The 15,018-nt window shown below is 60.9% G+C and overlaps 8 protein-coding genes across 8 annotated transcripts; 3 read left to right on the top strand and 5 right to left on the bottom strand.

The window, feature by feature from the left end:
* Nucleotides 1–2: 2 nt before the first annotated feature.
* Nucleotides 3–1,832, top strand: OSTLU_93625 (predicted protein; the record flags this gene model as incomplete). The annotated part of the gene is made up of 1 exon (XM_001421084.1): nucleotides 3–1,832. One exon carries the CDS (start codon nucleotides 3–5, stop codon nucleotides 1,830–1,832), a length of 1,830 nt encoding a protein of 609 aa, XP_001421121.1.
* Nucleotides 1,833–2,090: 258 nt separating this feature from the next.
* OSTLU_5165 (predicted protein) lies at nucleotides 2,091–2,738 on the bottom strand (the record flags this gene model as incomplete). The annotated part of the gene is made up of 1 exon (XM_001420942.1): nucleotides 2,091–2,738. A coding segment is annotated over one exon (648 nt), but the record flags the coding sequence as incomplete, so codon positions are not given.
* Nucleotides 2,739–3,146: 408 nt separating this feature from the next.
* Nucleotides 3,147–4,777, top strand: OSTLU_27184 (predicted protein; the record flags this gene model as incomplete). The annotated part of the gene is made up of 1 exon (XM_001421083.1): nucleotides 3,147–4,777. The coding sequence occupies exon 1, from the start codon at nucleotides 3,266–3,268 to the stop codon at nucleotides 4,775–4,777; it is 1,512 nt and encodes a 503-aa protein (XP_001421120.1). The 5' UTR covers nucleotides 3,147–3,265.
* A 103-nt stretch (nucleotides 4,778–4,880) lies between these two features.
* OSTLU_17874 (predicted protein) lies at nucleotides 4,881–10,023 on the top strand (the record flags this gene model as incomplete). The annotated part of the gene is made up of 2 exons (XM_001421082.1): nucleotides 4,881–6,695; nucleotides 7,408–10,023. 2 exons carry the CDS (start codon nucleotides 4,881–4,883, stop codon nucleotides 10,021–10,023), a joined length of 4,431 nt encoding a protein of 1,476 aa, XP_001421119.1.
* A 43-nt stretch (nucleotides 10,024–10,066) lies between these two features.
* On the bottom strand, nucleotides 10,067–10,624 carry OSTLU_93622 (predicted protein; the record flags this gene model as incomplete). Its single annotated transcript, XM_001420941.1, has 1 exon — nucleotides 10,067–10,624. A coding segment is annotated over one exon (558 nt), but the record flags the coding sequence as incomplete, so codon positions are not given.
* A 456-nt stretch (nucleotides 10,625–11,080) lies between these two features.
* OSTLU_2735 (predicted protein) lies at nucleotides 11,081–12,523 on the bottom strand (the record flags this gene model as incomplete). Its single annotated transcript, XM_001420940.1, has 1 exon — nucleotides 11,081–12,523. A coding segment is annotated over one exon (1,443 nt), but the record flags the coding sequence as incomplete, so codon positions are not given.
* A 657-nt stretch (nucleotides 12,524–13,180) lies between these two features.
* On the bottom strand, nucleotides 13,181–13,705 carry OSTLU_93621 (predicted protein; the record flags this gene model as incomplete). The annotated part of the gene is made up of 1 exon (XM_001420939.1): nucleotides 13,181–13,705. The coding sequence occupies one exon, from the start codon at nucleotides 13,703–13,705 to the stop codon at nucleotides 13,181–13,183; it is 525 nt and encodes a 174-aa protein (XP_001420976.1).
* Nucleotides 13,706–13,882: 177 nt separating this feature from the next.
* Nucleotides 13,883–15,004, bottom strand: OSTLU_93620 (predicted protein; the record flags this gene model as incomplete). The annotated part of the gene is made up of 1 exon (XM_001420938.1): nucleotides 13,883–15,004. One exon carries the CDS (start codon nucleotides 15,002–15,004, stop codon nucleotides 13,883–13,885), a length of 1,122 nt encoding a protein of 373 aa, XP_001420975.1.
* Nucleotides 15,005–15,018: the final 14 nt, after the last annotated feature.

Raw genomic sequence — 15,018 nt, 5'->3', positions numbered from 1 at the left:
AAATGGTTGGATGTGATGATTGCGGTGACTGGTATCACTTAAAATGTATCAATGTGACGCCTACTATGGCAAAGACGATGCACAATTACATCTGTCCGCCATGCATCGCGAAGAGTGGCAAGGCGAGCGCACTCTCGTTGGATACGTATCGCTCGGTGCATCGCACCAATCGCCCAAACGTCATGCTTTTGCGAGAACTCCTCGGTGAAGCGCAGCGATTTCCTGGAGAAGTGCCAGAAGAAGCCGTGTTGAATCAAGTCATCAATACTCACGACGCGTGGCGATTGGAAGTACGAAAGACTTTGCATAGAAAGAGTATGAAGGAAGCACACGACAACGCCATCAGTCAAGCTTCGAAGATTGCCCAAGAAGCAGCGATGAGAGAATCTGAGGAACGCACACGACGAATCGCCGAAGCGTCGCTCGCGGCGACTGCAGAGAACCCCAATCCTCCAGCTTCTCTCACGCCATTACAGCAAGTCATGCTGATGGGTCAAGCTGTCACGTTCGCCGCAACGCAGCGCACGCACGCGTTGAACATTTCGCCGTGTTCGCAGGAGATTTCAGATGTCGTCACAAAGCAGCTCGGGCAACTTCAACAGCTCGCCATGCAACTCGCGATGTGCCAAGCTCAAATTCACATGGCTCCAGTTCGGTCTAGGCCCCACATCCTCCACGTCTTGATGATGCAGCAACAGCATCTAAAGATGACAAACGAGCACGAGGAAGAGCTGGCAAATGTTGGCGCTAGCAACTGGCTCATGGAAGCGACTCTGCAACTATCTGGAATGTCTGGCATGATGCCGCCGCCGACGGCGCAAGACACCGGCAAAGAACCTTCAACATCCACGGGTCATGGTAGTCCAAGCGATATGTCTGCTCAGTTGAAGACGAACGAACCGATGATGGTTCCGCAGCAGTTCATGTTGCAACCGGCCATGCCATCGCTTGTCGGCGACGCGTCTGGAATGCCCAAGCAAGAGATGGATTACACGTATGACATTCCTCGAAAAGATAATGTCGATCCAGCGCTGCAAGTGTACGCGGGCATGAAGGGTGCTCTGGCGATGGAGCTGGAACCTGTTGAGGAGACGCTCGCGTTGATGCGCGAAGTGTGCGGTCCGGCGTGGAGAGAACAAGCCACGCGGCTCATGACTGGTGCGCCGTTCCCGAGGTTGATCAAGCTTCACGAGCTCAAGGAATCTGCCATGGCTGCTGGTCTTTGCCCTGGTGCCGGCATTGATCCTTTGGCCGATCGCGCGCACGCGTTGGAGGTTGCTGGACAAATCTGGCTCGAACGCGCCGCCGCCGTCGTGCAAGACAAAACGATTCCTATCGAGGCGGCGCAGTTGCTGCTTCAAGAGGGTCGATCTTTGCCTTTATACTTGAAGGAGGAGCTCGAGGAGTTGGGAGAGCGATGCGAACTGTATTGCGTTTGCCGAAGCGCGTACGACGCTCTCAGGCCGATGATTTGCTGCGATCGATGCGATGGTTGGTTTCATTACGAGTGCATCGGCATGCAGTCGCCGGCGCCGGGCGAGGAAGACGAAAACGCCGAAAACGTCAAGTTTGCCTGCCCAGAGTGCTGCGCGGCGCAAGGTATTCCGTACGTTCCGTTCCGTCCAGCGCCGAAGGACACGGACAAAGCGCCGGAGCGAGCCGCGCCTCCGCCGGCTGAAGAAGCTCCGGAGCCGCCAAAGACGGAAGAAGAAGCGAAGCCGCCCGCTAAACCAGAACCGGAAGTCGCGGACAACAAGAAGAAACGAAAAACGGTGGAGCCGACTCCGCCTGCTAATAAAAGTACCTCTAGTCGCAGCAGAAGACGAAAGTAGTTCTCTAGATTTACAACATTTGACACAATAAACAACAACTTCAATAATTCAACCGTCCAGGTGCTCGTCCCATCCCAGGTCTCGTTTCGGCTTGCGCCTACCGACCAACTTGGCCGCGTCCAGTTCGGTCAACAATTCAATTTCGTCGAGTGTTTCCTCGCTCACATCGATGTCGTCCGTCACCGCGAGCTTTTGACCCTTTCTATGACGCTCGACGAGTTCTTCGAGATATCCTTGCTTTGCGTAGTTCGGTATCAACCTAGACATGTACACGCCGCGCAAAATACGTTTTTCTTCCTCAGTCAAATCGCCGTGAAACCCTCGGCGGTTGATCCGGTCCGTCACGGCGTGCGACATCACGAGCGCGGCGGCGACGGAAATGTTCAAAGACTCGGTGAAGCCAAACATCGGAATGTACACGGCGCCATCCCGCAGCGCTCGCGCCTCGTCCGAAACCCCCTCGCGCTCGTTCCCAAACACCACCGCCGTGGGCACGGTCCAATCGTAATGCGACAGCGGCTGCGCGCCGTCAAACTCAGTCGTAAGAACGCGGTATCCTTTCGCCTTCGCGACTCTGAGCGCGCGTTCCGACGTCTCAAACTGCTCCACGTGTTGCCACTTCAGCGCCCCTCCCGACGTCCTCCCGCTCGCCTTGAACGACAGCCCCTTCGAGCTCACGATCGACGCGCACCCGATCCCCAGCGCCTCCGTCGTCCGACACACCGCCAAGATATTGCCGACGTCGTAGACGCCCTCTAGAATCGGCAGCAACGAAAAACTTCTATGCTCCAAAACGTTTTCCAGCCGCATGCGTCGCTCTTCCCCGACCATCGCCGTCGCGAGCGCCACCATCGTCTCCGTCTCGCACGTCGCCCTCGCGAACGCGAATCCATCGCCGTACGGGAATCTTTCCCTCTCGTCCTCGTTCGCGCGCGTCCCCAAATCTTCCCGCCGCGCCCGCACCAGCCCGTGAAACTCCAGCGCGTCCGGCGCCCACGCGCGCTGCCTTCGGTGCGCCTTCGCGCTCTTCGTCGCCACCGCGCCCGTGCGCGCCACCGCGCGCGTCGGTCGCGGCGTCGTGCGCTTCACGACGACGTCGTGCGGGCCGGCGTGCGCGCGCGACCCCGGTTCCGACACCGATTCCGATTCCGCCGCGTCGTCGTCGCGCGCGCGTCGCGTCGCCGGTCGAGCGACGCGCGCGGCGCGCTCGCGAGCGTCGCGTCGATTCGCGTCGATTCGCGATCCCGCGCCCGCGATCGCGCGCGTCGACGCCATTCGAATCGCCGCGCGACGCGAAGTGTCGACATCGCGTCGCGCGGCGATTCGAATCGCGTCGCGCTCGAACGGCGTCGCGTCCTCGCGACGCGCGCGCGATGACGCGCGAACGTCGCGCGCGCGCCGCGCGGTCGCGGGGCGCGCGCGCGCGCGAGACGATGGCGGCGGTGACGCTCGGGACGTTTTTGGTGTTGGGACGCGCGGGCGCGTTTCGCGGCGCGAGCGCGCGGCGCGCGCCGCTACAGGCGATGGACGCGGGCGCGGGAAGCGCGGGAGGGACGGCGTCGCGGCCGGCGCGGCGATGGATGACGCACCTGCTGCGCGATCACCCGGAGATGCGATGCACGCAGATTCCGAGCAAGCCGGTGATCGTCGGCGGCGACGGCGGCGGCGCGGGAAAGCCGCTGATGGAATTCCTGAGGGATTCGAACGCGGTGACGTTCGGACCGACGGATAAGGATGGGAACAGCGACGCGGAGCGGTTGAGCGGGTTGGATGACATGGTGGTGGACGTCATGGCGTTTTCGAAGCGGTTGCTGTACGAACCGGATGATTTGCCGATGGATTTGCAAGCGGATTTAGCGAAACATTTGTGCGATATGTTTGCGAGACAGGAGAAGTGGTTGCACCCGGGATTGACGATGAATGGGATACAACACGATCAAGAGGTCGGGCGGTGGGGATGGAAGGATCCGTTGGCGATGTATTTGGTGCCGATTTGGAGAGACGTGTACGGGCCGTCGGTGACGTACGTGCACTTGGTGCGGGATCCGCGGACGCTGCCGCTCGGGAATTTGCACGACAAGGAGCGGGATTTACAAAAGGCGTACTTTGGTCAAGAGCGATGGGAGCAGTTGACGGCAAAATTTGAATCCGAGTGGGCGCATCTCTCCCAGCACCAGTCGATGACGAGCGTGAAGAAGGACGACGTGATTGATTTATTGCGCACGACGGCGTACTGGACGTCCATCAACTTTGAGCTCGGGGCGCTCATCAAGGGCCCGCTCAAGAACTACGCCACGGTGCTCCGGGCGGAGGATTTGGTGCAACCGGACATGGATCACTTCCGACGCGACGCCACCGGGAAAAAACCGGAAAAGTACCAAGCCGCGCAAAAAGTCATGCAAGAGCTCACGACGCTCCTCAAGCTCCCGGCGAAACTTTCCAACACGCTGGGAAGCCACGAACACATGAAGCAAAACCTCCGACGGTTCACGATCCACCGCGAAAAGTTCGTCTACCGCACCGACTCCCCCATCATCGAAGTCCAAACCCGCATCGCCGAGAAGACGTTGGAACTCTTCGGCTACTCCGCCGACGCCGCGCTCTTCGTCTCGCGGCACCCGTCGTCGAGCGAGCCCCACGGCCATCGTCTCACCCCCGAGGGCGAGTACATGCACGAGGAGCACAGGTATACTCCCGACGATTTCGAGCCCACGATCGAACCCGCGTCGGAGGGCGATCTTCCCGGCATCACCAACCACGTCCTCGGCGCTCAGCTCAAGTACACCGACCGCGTCGAGCTCGAGCGCGCCAAGACGCGCGCGCCCGACACGGAGCAATCTCGCGCCGTCGAGGCCCAGCTCATGGAGGCTAAGAAGAAGACCTTTTTGCTCGAAACCACCAAAATCGACGGCAAGTCTCTCAAGGACGTCATCGACCATCTGTGAGGTGTAATTAAAACCAAACGCGCCTCGCGCGTCCCGCCGCGTCGCGAACGACCGTTCAAACCCGCGCGCTGGATGTGCGTCACATCGCGCCCGGTCGTCCGTCATGGACGCCCCCGAGCTCGCGATCGCGCTGGACGAGCTCGCCATCTTACCTCCCGCGTCGCTCGCGCACGTTCCCACCCTGCGCGCCGCGCACGCCGCGCTCCGGTCGTCCCAGTGTCCCGGCGTCGCCGCCGCGCCCGCGCGCGACGTCGCCGACGCGCCCGAACAGCTCGACGTCGACCGCCTCCACGACGTCTTCGACGCGTGCGCGCGCGCGGGGTGCGCGTCGGTGATCGCGCACTACGTCGACGAAGTGTGCCTGAGCGACGATGGAAGGTTCTCGAGCGACGACGGCGCGGAGGCGTACGCGCGGGACGGGGCGTGCGCGAGCGCGTGGGCGCGAAGAGCGACGAGACGAGCGAGCGAAAGAGTGCACGCGAGCGCGGGAAGACCGCGAGAGGCGAGAGTGGCGGCGGTGGAGGACGCGATGCGAACGCTGGAGGCGGCGCGAAGGACGGTGGAGGCGCTGGGAGGATGGAGAGAGGACGGGGACGAGGCGAACGCGGAGCGAGAGGCGCTGCGAGCGACGGCGGATGAAGTGGTGACGAGACAGCTGCAGGCGGAGGCGCTGCTGTGGGCGGCGAGAGAGGGATTGAGTGATGCGGTGGGGGCGCGATACGGTGGACCGGCGGCGTGGGCGGGGGCGGTGCAACGGCGAAGGAGCGCGGCGGCGAACGGGGACGCGCGATTCGGAGGCGCAAACGCGACGACGTTTTTAGATGATTTACTCGCGGGGGTGGGCGAGCATCAGCCAGCGTATCCGTTCAAGACGGTGACGGATGCGGCGAAGTGCGTGTTCGTGGACGGGAGCGCGTCGCCGGCGGCGCTCGTGGCGAAGAAGTGTTTGTTTCTGTACTTTTTGCTCGATTCCGGCTTGCCGCACGACGGGTCGCCGATGGAGTACGCGCGACAAGCGCGTATTCATCCGAGGTTGTTTCAAGAAACGCGCGCAGCGGTATTGCTCGATGACTCAGAGAACGAGGCGTCGCTCGACGAGGCGTGCGCGCTCTTACCTCGCGTCGCGCATCCGTTGTTGCCGGTGAAGTTTATCGCGAGTTTAGCTCGACGCGGTCGCGCGACGACGGCGTTAATGGTGGCGCGCGCGCGCGCGCCTTCGTCCTCGGACACCGAGGCCATAGGTTTAGATGTTTCAATCCGTCTCGCGTGCGGTCTCATCGCCGAGGCGTTTATCGCCGTCAGAGACGCGTTCAAGACGTTTCCCGAATTGCGCGGCGATTCAAAATCAGGCGCATACCTCGTGAGTCTGTTGTTAGATCACGGCGTCGAGAAGCTTTGCCTGGACAAGGTCCTCGAGCTTCCGTTTTACGGCGAGATGGAGAAGTTACTGCTCGACCTCTTGTGGGCGCGACGCTCGGAAGTTCCCGTGGAGACTGGAATTTTGTACTTGCTCAACCGAGGACGCGCGCTCGAGGCGTCCGAGTTGTTCTCCAAAGCCAGAAGTGAAGGGCGTTTAGAAGACGAGCACGCCGCGAAACTCGTGAAGCGAATGCAGGAGAGTTTGTCACGCTTGCCGGTGCCGCAAAAAGTACTCGTGGCGGAAGCCGCGAGGCAAAGAGGCGACGACGACGCCTTGTTGGCTCGCTCGCTCGTCGTGCGGGACGCATCGGAGGACGCTTTGGCCACCACCGCGAGCGCACTGTTGATCGATGAAGTCAAGGAATTCGAGGCCGTGTTGAAGAGCGAAGACGCCGCCGTCGGCATCTTGCCGTTTCTCAAACCACCCATCGAACTTGCGCGCGAGCGGCGAGAGCCGTCGATCGACAGCGCGACGGCGGCGTTGGCCACGACGATGTTGGTAAGCCCGGGCAAACCTTTGACGTTCGTTCGACCGCACGACGCGAAGGCCGATCGTCGCAGCGCGCTCGAACGCGGTCCGTCGTCCTCACCCGCTGGCATCAAATCTCTGATGACTCCGTCGGGCGCGCGAACTTCGAGCTACACGGTTCCCGAACCGACCATGTACGCCTCACCGTTCGGTGCGCGTCGTCGACCATCACTGGACGAGCCCACCGTCGCACCGCCGCCGAAGGATCACACCGCGTCTTTGCTGTTCGGCGCGCGTCCGACGCCGCTTCCCGGCGGAGACTTCCCATCCTTCCTCTCGCCCGCGCCCAAGCGCGCCGCGCGTGCATCGACGCGCGACGAACGCGGCGATCCCTCCGACTCTCCTCGGCGTCGAAGCTCACGACTCGCGAAATAACGATCGATCGACTGTATTTGAAACGTTTCCATTCGACGCGCGCGTTCCCGCCCGACCGCGCGAACCGCCCGACCGACGCGCGAACCGTCGCGGTTCCGTCTCGCGCTCTGGGCAACGGTCAGTGCGCGGGACATCGCCAGACGCCGACGCGCGCGCGGCGCGTCCGCGACGCGGCTCGCGTCGAACGAAAGAAAGCGCATCGTGGCGTCGTCACATGCCGTCGCGCGCGAGAGACGTCGCGCGAACGACGCGCGACGTCGCCGCGAAAGAGATTGGATTGTTGAGCTCTGGAGCCACCACCGCGGAGCGAAGTTTTTGGGACGTCGTCGGCGCCGCCGTCGTTTCCGCGGACGATGACGACGCTTCGCGAGAGGACTCGAACGCGCCGCTGCGCGCGGGAAGCTGCGTGGCGATGTACGCGCTCGGGGCGAGGGAAGGACGAGGGATGTACGCGGCGCGGGACGGCGGCGGTCGGTCGACGCGCGCGAACGACGCGCCGGCGGCGACGGAGGGGAAGCGCGCGCTGGAGTTTTCGTGCGCGACGCTTCGGCGAGACGGAGTTTCAACGTCGACGTCGGCGAGTGGGGGTGGCGCGGACATCGATTCGTTGATGCTCACGGCGAGAGACGCGTCGACGCAGTTGGTGGTGCTGAGATTTGGCGAATTCTACGGGTTTCGTTCGCACGCGGCGGGGGGGAAGCTTTTGCAAGCGAGACGCAAGGCTGCGAGCGAGCTGTGCTTTTACAACTACAACTTTGGAGTGTGCGAACAATGGGAACTGGTGAGCGTCGATCACGAGCGTGCGACGTACGGACGGGCGATGCTGTTTAGGAATAGACGCTTCGAGCACGTGACGATCAACGCCGCGGTGGTGGAGGTGCCGAAGGAGTTTTTGCCAAAGTATGCGTTGGATGATATGAGTCTCTACGACGATGATTTGGCGTACGTGGAATATGGGACGTCGTACTACGGCAGTGACACGGAATCCGAATCGTCGGTGCTCAATCTAAAACCTTTGGCGGCGCCACCGAGTCCGAGCGCCGCAGCAAACGCGTCGCCGTCGAAGCCAAAATCGAAACAGAAGCGAGTCGAACAGCAACCCGTGTTGATCGAGCCACCGAAACCGGCCGAGTCTGCACCAAGTTGGCTTTCCGCCGCCATAGTAGAAAAGTGGACGCGCATATTCAAAGACGAAATTGAAATCCGTCGCGGTGTGGAGCGGGAGCTGGAAGGTTTGCGAGAAGAGCTGAAAATAGTGGAGAAGAGCTGGATGAACTCGGTACAAACGGTACAGTTAGAGTTTGAGTCTATCAACAATGAAGCTTTGAAGACAATGCGCAAGACGATGCAGCAAAAGATGCGAAAGCGCGTTCAAGCGGTTCAGGTGAAAGCGATAGAGCGCATGACGCGGACGTCTGCACGCGCGTTCAGGGATGAAACTTTTAAAAGGTGGAGAGCGTTTGCGGATAAGGAACGTCGAAAGCGCGTCGGCGTCGTTCGGTTCTTATTACGGGCTGATAGACGAGGTCTCGGCGCGGCGTTTGATGCTTGGAAGAATTACGCGAACACTCGAAAGTTGAAGCGCGAGAGGGACGCGCTGTTGAGCGCGAGGCGACGCGAGAGTCTTGCTCGACAATTCTTTGATAGATGGAAGTCGTGTGCTTCGGAATCAAATCAAACGCGTCGAATAGCCGCGAGGGCGCATAGACGTGCGTTGACTGATAAATCCAGAGAGCTGAAGCAAAAAGTGTTCGTATCGTGGTATTTGTACGCGAAACGAGGGAAGCATGTCGCAAAGATTCAGCGTCTCGCGGTGCACAAGATGCGTGAGCGTCTGATGTTTGACGCGTTTGAGTGTTGGAAGAACCGAGCGGAAGAGAGAAAAAGTTTCACTCAACGTCTGATGCGGACGTTCGCGCGCTGGGATAACCGCACCGCATGCGCAGCGTTTTTGAAGTGGAAAGAAGTCGTGGACGATTCACGTCATGCAAAGAAGACGTACAACGGCGTGTTACTGTGCTGGAACAAGGACTCACGCAAGACGCTGACGAAGCTTCACTTTTTCGCATGGAGAACGACTGCTCGATTCGTACGGGTGCATCGCGAAAAGATGTATGCCGTCACGCGGGAACGCATGAAAAATAACACAACGCGAATCGTCTTCCATAATTGGAAAATGCTGAGTGCGCGACGGCAGCGCGAGGAACAACATCAGAGAGGCGTCGTGCACGCGATGGCGTCGTTGCGGTTCAAATATATTCGAGCGAATTTCGACGCTTGGCGATCACAAACGATCAAGTCTGCGTTCCGTAAACACACTGTCTCAAAGTTTATGAACAAACTACGTCGTTACGAACTGTTGAGAGCGTTCCAAGGCTGGAGATACCGCACGCATACGTTGAGAACGCAGAGACGAAGCGTAGCGGCGACGCTAACGAGATGGCGTCAACGTGTGTTGTTGAGTTCGTGGAACCAATGGAAGTTCGCCACTCAAGAGCACTCTAAGTTGATCGCTGTGAGCGCGTTAGCCATCTTTAACCGCCAACGACAGTCTCGACTGCGCCGAAGTTTCGCGATTTGGCGCGGCATGTGGCGGGCGCAAATGGTCGCTCTCGTCAAGATGCGCGCGTCGCACCAGTTCGCCACGCGTAATCATTACTTCACACGTTGGCGGAACGCGATTCGGCAGCGCGAAGAGATGCAACGAATGGTTGTTAGCAAGCGCGTGACTCATAACTTGTTCCTCGATTGGTATTGGGAAACGTTCGGCGAGCAGTTCACACGGCTCATCGAAGGCAACGATACAGACGAGTATCAGACTTTAGTTCGCGTGGACGATCCTGAGGTGGAACTATTCCACACGCCCTTGCGAACGCCTGAAAAGGTGTTCTGGAGTCCACCGAAACCGCGTAGGATTTTATAGTACATAATATTTGCGCGTTAAAAAATCATAAAATCTGAATCCGTCATTCATCCGTCGAACGGAAACTCTCCGACGTGCTCTCGACGACTCTTGTCATCGCCGTCGATACCTGCTTGCTCGCGAGCGCAATCTTTCCCACGATTTCTGCTAGATCTCGTCCTTTAGATTCACCGTTGGCCGCGCCTTGCAGTTGCGTCGACAGTTTTGCCGCGCTCTCCGTCGTTTCCTTCGCCGCTGAGATTGCCTCTGTGAGGGCGTTCTTCCGCCGCGCCTTTTCCGCCGCGCTCAAATTCTTCGCGTCTTCGTCAAACGCACCATCGTCTAAATAAATGCCCACGCTCTGCATGACTAGCCCGAGCTCAAGCGACAAACGCCTGACGTACTCAGTCGCATCGTCTCCCAAATCCCGAAAATCCTTCGTCGGATCTTTCATCTTTGCCGTGAAATCGTTTACGAGCGACTCGACGTACTCCGTCGCATCCAATTTCGACAACGCCTCCCGCGTTTCCGCCGCCAACGCCTCCACCTCTCGCGCGCTCTCTTCCATCGCTTGCAGCGTCTCCGGTAGCTCCTTCGCAGTGTTTTTCGCTAACGCCTCCACTTCATTCGCCGCGCTTTCCGCCGCCGTCGCCGCCGCGTCGACGCTCGCGCTCAGCTCCCGCAGCGACCGCACGAGCGGCGCCACCGCGCCCACCGTCGTCAGCAGCGCCGCGCCGGCGGCGGCAAATGCGAACGACGTGACGTCGCGCCCGGCGACGGCGACGAGCGGCGGTTTCGGCGCCGCACGCGACGACGCCGTCGACGTTTGCGTCGTCGACCGCGACGGCGGCGCCCAGCGGCCGGCGGCGTTCGCGCGCGCGCTGTGGCGCGTTGCGCGTCGAACGTTCGCGTTGCGCGTCGAGCGCGCGCGAACGCTCGGACGCGAAGCGAACGAAGCGCTCGACGCGAGACGCATGCGCACCGAGGCGTGAAGGTCGCGCGATTGTGGCGTCACCAGCCGCGGGGACGCGACGACTCGCGAGACTAAACAATCAATGCGTTACAAGCTACGGTCGATCGCCTTGAGAGCGTCGGCTGTGGAGACAAACTTTTCTCGTGGTTTTCCGCGCGCAGCGCCGCGCTCGCGCTCGAGGCGATCGATTTGAATCCAGTCGGCGGCGCGCACGACGCGGACGCCGCGCTTCTCGAGGAGGCGGTCGACGCCGTCCTCGACAGGATCGGGAGGTGGGGCGACGGCGAAATCGGCAGCCATTTTTGCGATAGTTTCGTCGGCACACGTGAGATTGGTGCCGATGATTCCTGTTGGTCCGCGTTTGAGCCAGCCGGTGACGTAGAGACGAGGAATGGTATCGGCGGAATCCGCCGAGACGGCGACGGCGCCGTACGCGTTTGGCACAACGCGATTCTTTTCGTCGAATGGCAGTCGCAATTGAGTCAAGGATTCGTCTTTGACGGTCATTTGAATCGGTTCTGCACGATATCCCACTGAACGCAGCGCTAAGGCGGTGGGAACCATCTCCGTTTCGCCAGATGCGATGGATTTTCGCGCGCCGGCGGCGCCGACGAGTTCGTTCCTACCGAGCTTCATCCAACTCAACACACCATTTTCACCCCCGAACGCTAGTGGACTTGCGAGAAATCGCACATTGAGTATTTTTGTGCATCCATCCTCGCTCGCACACTCCCCTGCGGTCTTTCTCTTGACGAACGCCTCGTGCGCTCGCCGCCGCGGTCTGTTCTCCGCCAACTCGGCTTCGTCTTCGGGCTCCAGCGTGAGGTTCTCGTCCGAAATCACCACTCTTACGTTCCGCAAATTCAACAGCTCGCGCAACTCCTTCGGTGAAAATGAAGCTTGCGCTACCCCGCGTCGCCCGATCACGGACACGGCGCGCACGGGATGGGCGCGCAGCACCTCCAGCGCGTGCTCGCAAATATCCGTCCCCGCGAGCGCATCCGCGTCTCGTAACAACACCCGCGCGCAATCGATGGCGACGTTCCCGACCCCGATCACCGCCACGTGTGCATCACCATCACGACTACGCAAAGCCTCCACTACCGCCGCGTGCGTCGCGCTCTGCGGCCCGTGTTCGGGATCGCCGTTGAACCACGCGACGAACTCTCTCGCTCCGAGCACGCCTCGGTGTTCGCCCTCTCCCGGTACCTCCAAACGTCTGTCTCCGCTCGTCCCGCACGCGAGCACGACGCCGTGGTAGCTATCATAAAGTTCTCCTAAACTCACGTCTCGCCCGAGTTGGACGTTGCCGTAAAACGCGACGTCGTCTCGCGTCGTGAGCGTTTCATGAAACTTGTTCGTCACGAGCTTCGTCTCCGCGTGGTCGGGCGCGACACCGTAGCGCACCAAACCGAATGGCGCGGGGTAGCGTTCGAACACGTCTACTTTTGCGCCATCGAACGTCTTCGTGAGCGCCAAGACGGCGTACATGCCCGCGGGACCGCTGCCGACGACGGCGAATCGCCGCGGACTCGGCCCGGCGGCGGATGAGGATGCGCGAAGCGCGAGCGCGTGCGGAAGATCTACGCGCGCGCACGACGCGTGTGCATCGCGTGCGAACGTCGCGAGACGTCGCGCGAGTCGCGACATGACGCACGCCGACGCGCACGCGCGGGACTCTGACGCCCATCACGCGGCGCGCGAGCCCAACCGTCGAATCGGCGAGACTGCGAAACGTTCCAAGCCCAATAATCAACGCGCATCTACATCGAAAATCAAAATCATCATCACAAACAGAAGAAACAACACAAATCAAACAAGCGAGCGAGCAAGCAACCCAGCGCCGTTTCACTCTAAATCATTTCACGCGTATCGTTGAGCGGGACGCTGCTCGCGTCGTTTGCGCGCGGCGTAGTATACAAAAGGGCGCGCGGGGCATTCCTCGACGTCACGCATAATACTTTTCTTGTCCTAGCCCATCGCAACTCACTTTACGATATTTGACGTCGACGATGCCGCGGTGCCTGATCGCGATGGAATCGAACGCCGCGTAGCTCAAATCAAAGTGGCGCGCGTTTTGTTCGCCACCGCAGCACCATCGTTGATTACTGACGCGTGAACACGTGTTCGTCAGTCTCGAGCGCGCGCCGCAAAAGATTGATCGAATTTTTATCGATCGAGAAATTGCGACACCGACGAATTTCCTCACCTCGGATTTGGATGGCCACACGGGCAACTGTCTGTGATTAGCACTGTGATCGATTTCTCGCCGTCGCCGTTCGCGCAGCCCGCCCACGGGCCGAGCGCGCTGTCGGCCAGTCCTCGCTGCCGACCCGCGACGCACATCACTTCATAACACGCGCCGCACTCGTCCGTGAGCCCGTGATCGTATCCACCTGCGCAGTTTATGTTTTCAGAGTTGAAATTCCACGCAGCAGCGTCGGTGTTCAACGTACCGTCGGTATTCAACGCGGCCACGTAGTGACTCGGAATGTTCGAGCCGTATTTACAGCTCCCGGTATAAATCGACATGCCGTCGGGGCCTGGACCATTCGGTCCGCCGTACCACGTGGCCGTCCCGCCTTCGCGCCAACCGAGTCCGTCTTCCGCGCGCGCGGCGCCGCGCCGCGACGAGGCGAGCGCAAACGCGAACGCCAGAAGATGCGTGGTTCGGGACGCGCGCGGCGCGCGACGGGCGGTGCGAGTGGCGAAATCGCGATTGGGAGGCATGTCGTTTCGTTTCGCTCGGCGGTCGTTTCGAGTCGGGCGTGAACGTGCGGCGCGGTGTGAGGCTGGTGCCAGGCTCGTTCGAGACCGAGAACGACGACATCGGCGAGATCGGGCGACGCGACGAACATTGTTAGGAAATGTGCGTGATTAGTGGCATTGAATGTTTCGAGCGAGATTTCACGATCCTCGACGCGCGGAGCGGCGACGGACGGTCGAAGAGGGTGACGCTGTCGGTTTTGCGTCGGCGCGCGCGACGGCGACTGTGGTTTTTCTCGCGCGAGCCGTTTTGGGCGCGGCGGCGGCGGCGGTTTTCGGCTTCCCACTCATCGCGTACGCGAGACCGCCGGTGACAACCATGACGGCGCTGATGGCGCCATTGTAACTCAAACACTGTCTCGCGTCGTCCGAGCAAAATAAGACGTGCGAAAACGCGATGACGCCGACGCTGCGAATCGCGTTCGAGAGCGCCAACTGCGTGGCGCCCGCTCTGGCGACGACAGCCATCATCATCTTCACCATGAACGCCCGACTGAGCATGTTTCCTAGGTGCACCTTTAAAATCGATGACACATCTCGCGGCGAGGCGTTGTAATACGCCCATACCATCCCGTCCATATCGCGCGCCGTCCTCGCGAGCGTGTAAATCGCAAACGCCGCCAACCCGCACGTTCCCATCAGCATCGTCTGCGCGTTCCCGCTCAGACTCGATTTCGACGCGCTCAGGTATTCCATGACCAATCCCCGAAACCCATAACTCACCGTCGCCGCGTTCGCGATCAAGATCCCCCTCGCGTCGATCGCCGTCCCGCGCCTCGCCGCCTCGTCCGCCACGTCCTTCGCCTTCACCGCCAGCCCACAAATCACCACCGCGATCGCCCCAATCTGCCCCTTAGTGAACGTGCGTTTCAGCACCACCTTCGACAGCAACGCCGAGAGCGGAATGAGCAACCCAGAGATGGTTTGGTACAGCGGTCCCCCGAGCGCTCGCATCGCCTCGAACGCGCACGTCAGCCCAAACAAATCAAACACCGGCAGCAACAGCGCCGCGCGCGGGAACTTTCCCGCGCGCCTCGCCGTCGCCGTCACTCGCCCGTCTCTTCTCGCGCGTAATCGCGCCATCAGGACGCCCGCGCTCGCGCTCGCGGCGTCGCTCGCGTAAATCATGCCCGTCAACGGCTGCGCCTCCGGCGACACCAATCGCGCGTCCAACACGCGCTGCGCCGTGAGAAAGTAACACACGCCGAACGCGACGTGCGCGCACATCGCCGGGATCGCGCTCTTCGGCGCGTCGCGCGCCATCGCGGCCGCGTCGC

This window comes from Ostreococcus lucimarinus, chromosome 13 (genome assembly GCF_000092065.1).
Source record: "Ostreococcus lucimarinus CCE9901 chromosome 13, complete sequence".
Classification (NCBI taxonomy): Eukaryota; Viridiplantae; Chlorophyta; class Mamiellophyceae; order Mamiellales; family Bathycoccaceae; genus Ostreococcus; species Ostreococcus sp. 'lucimarinus'.
This window is presented reverse-complemented; position numbering and strand designations above follow the sequence as displayed.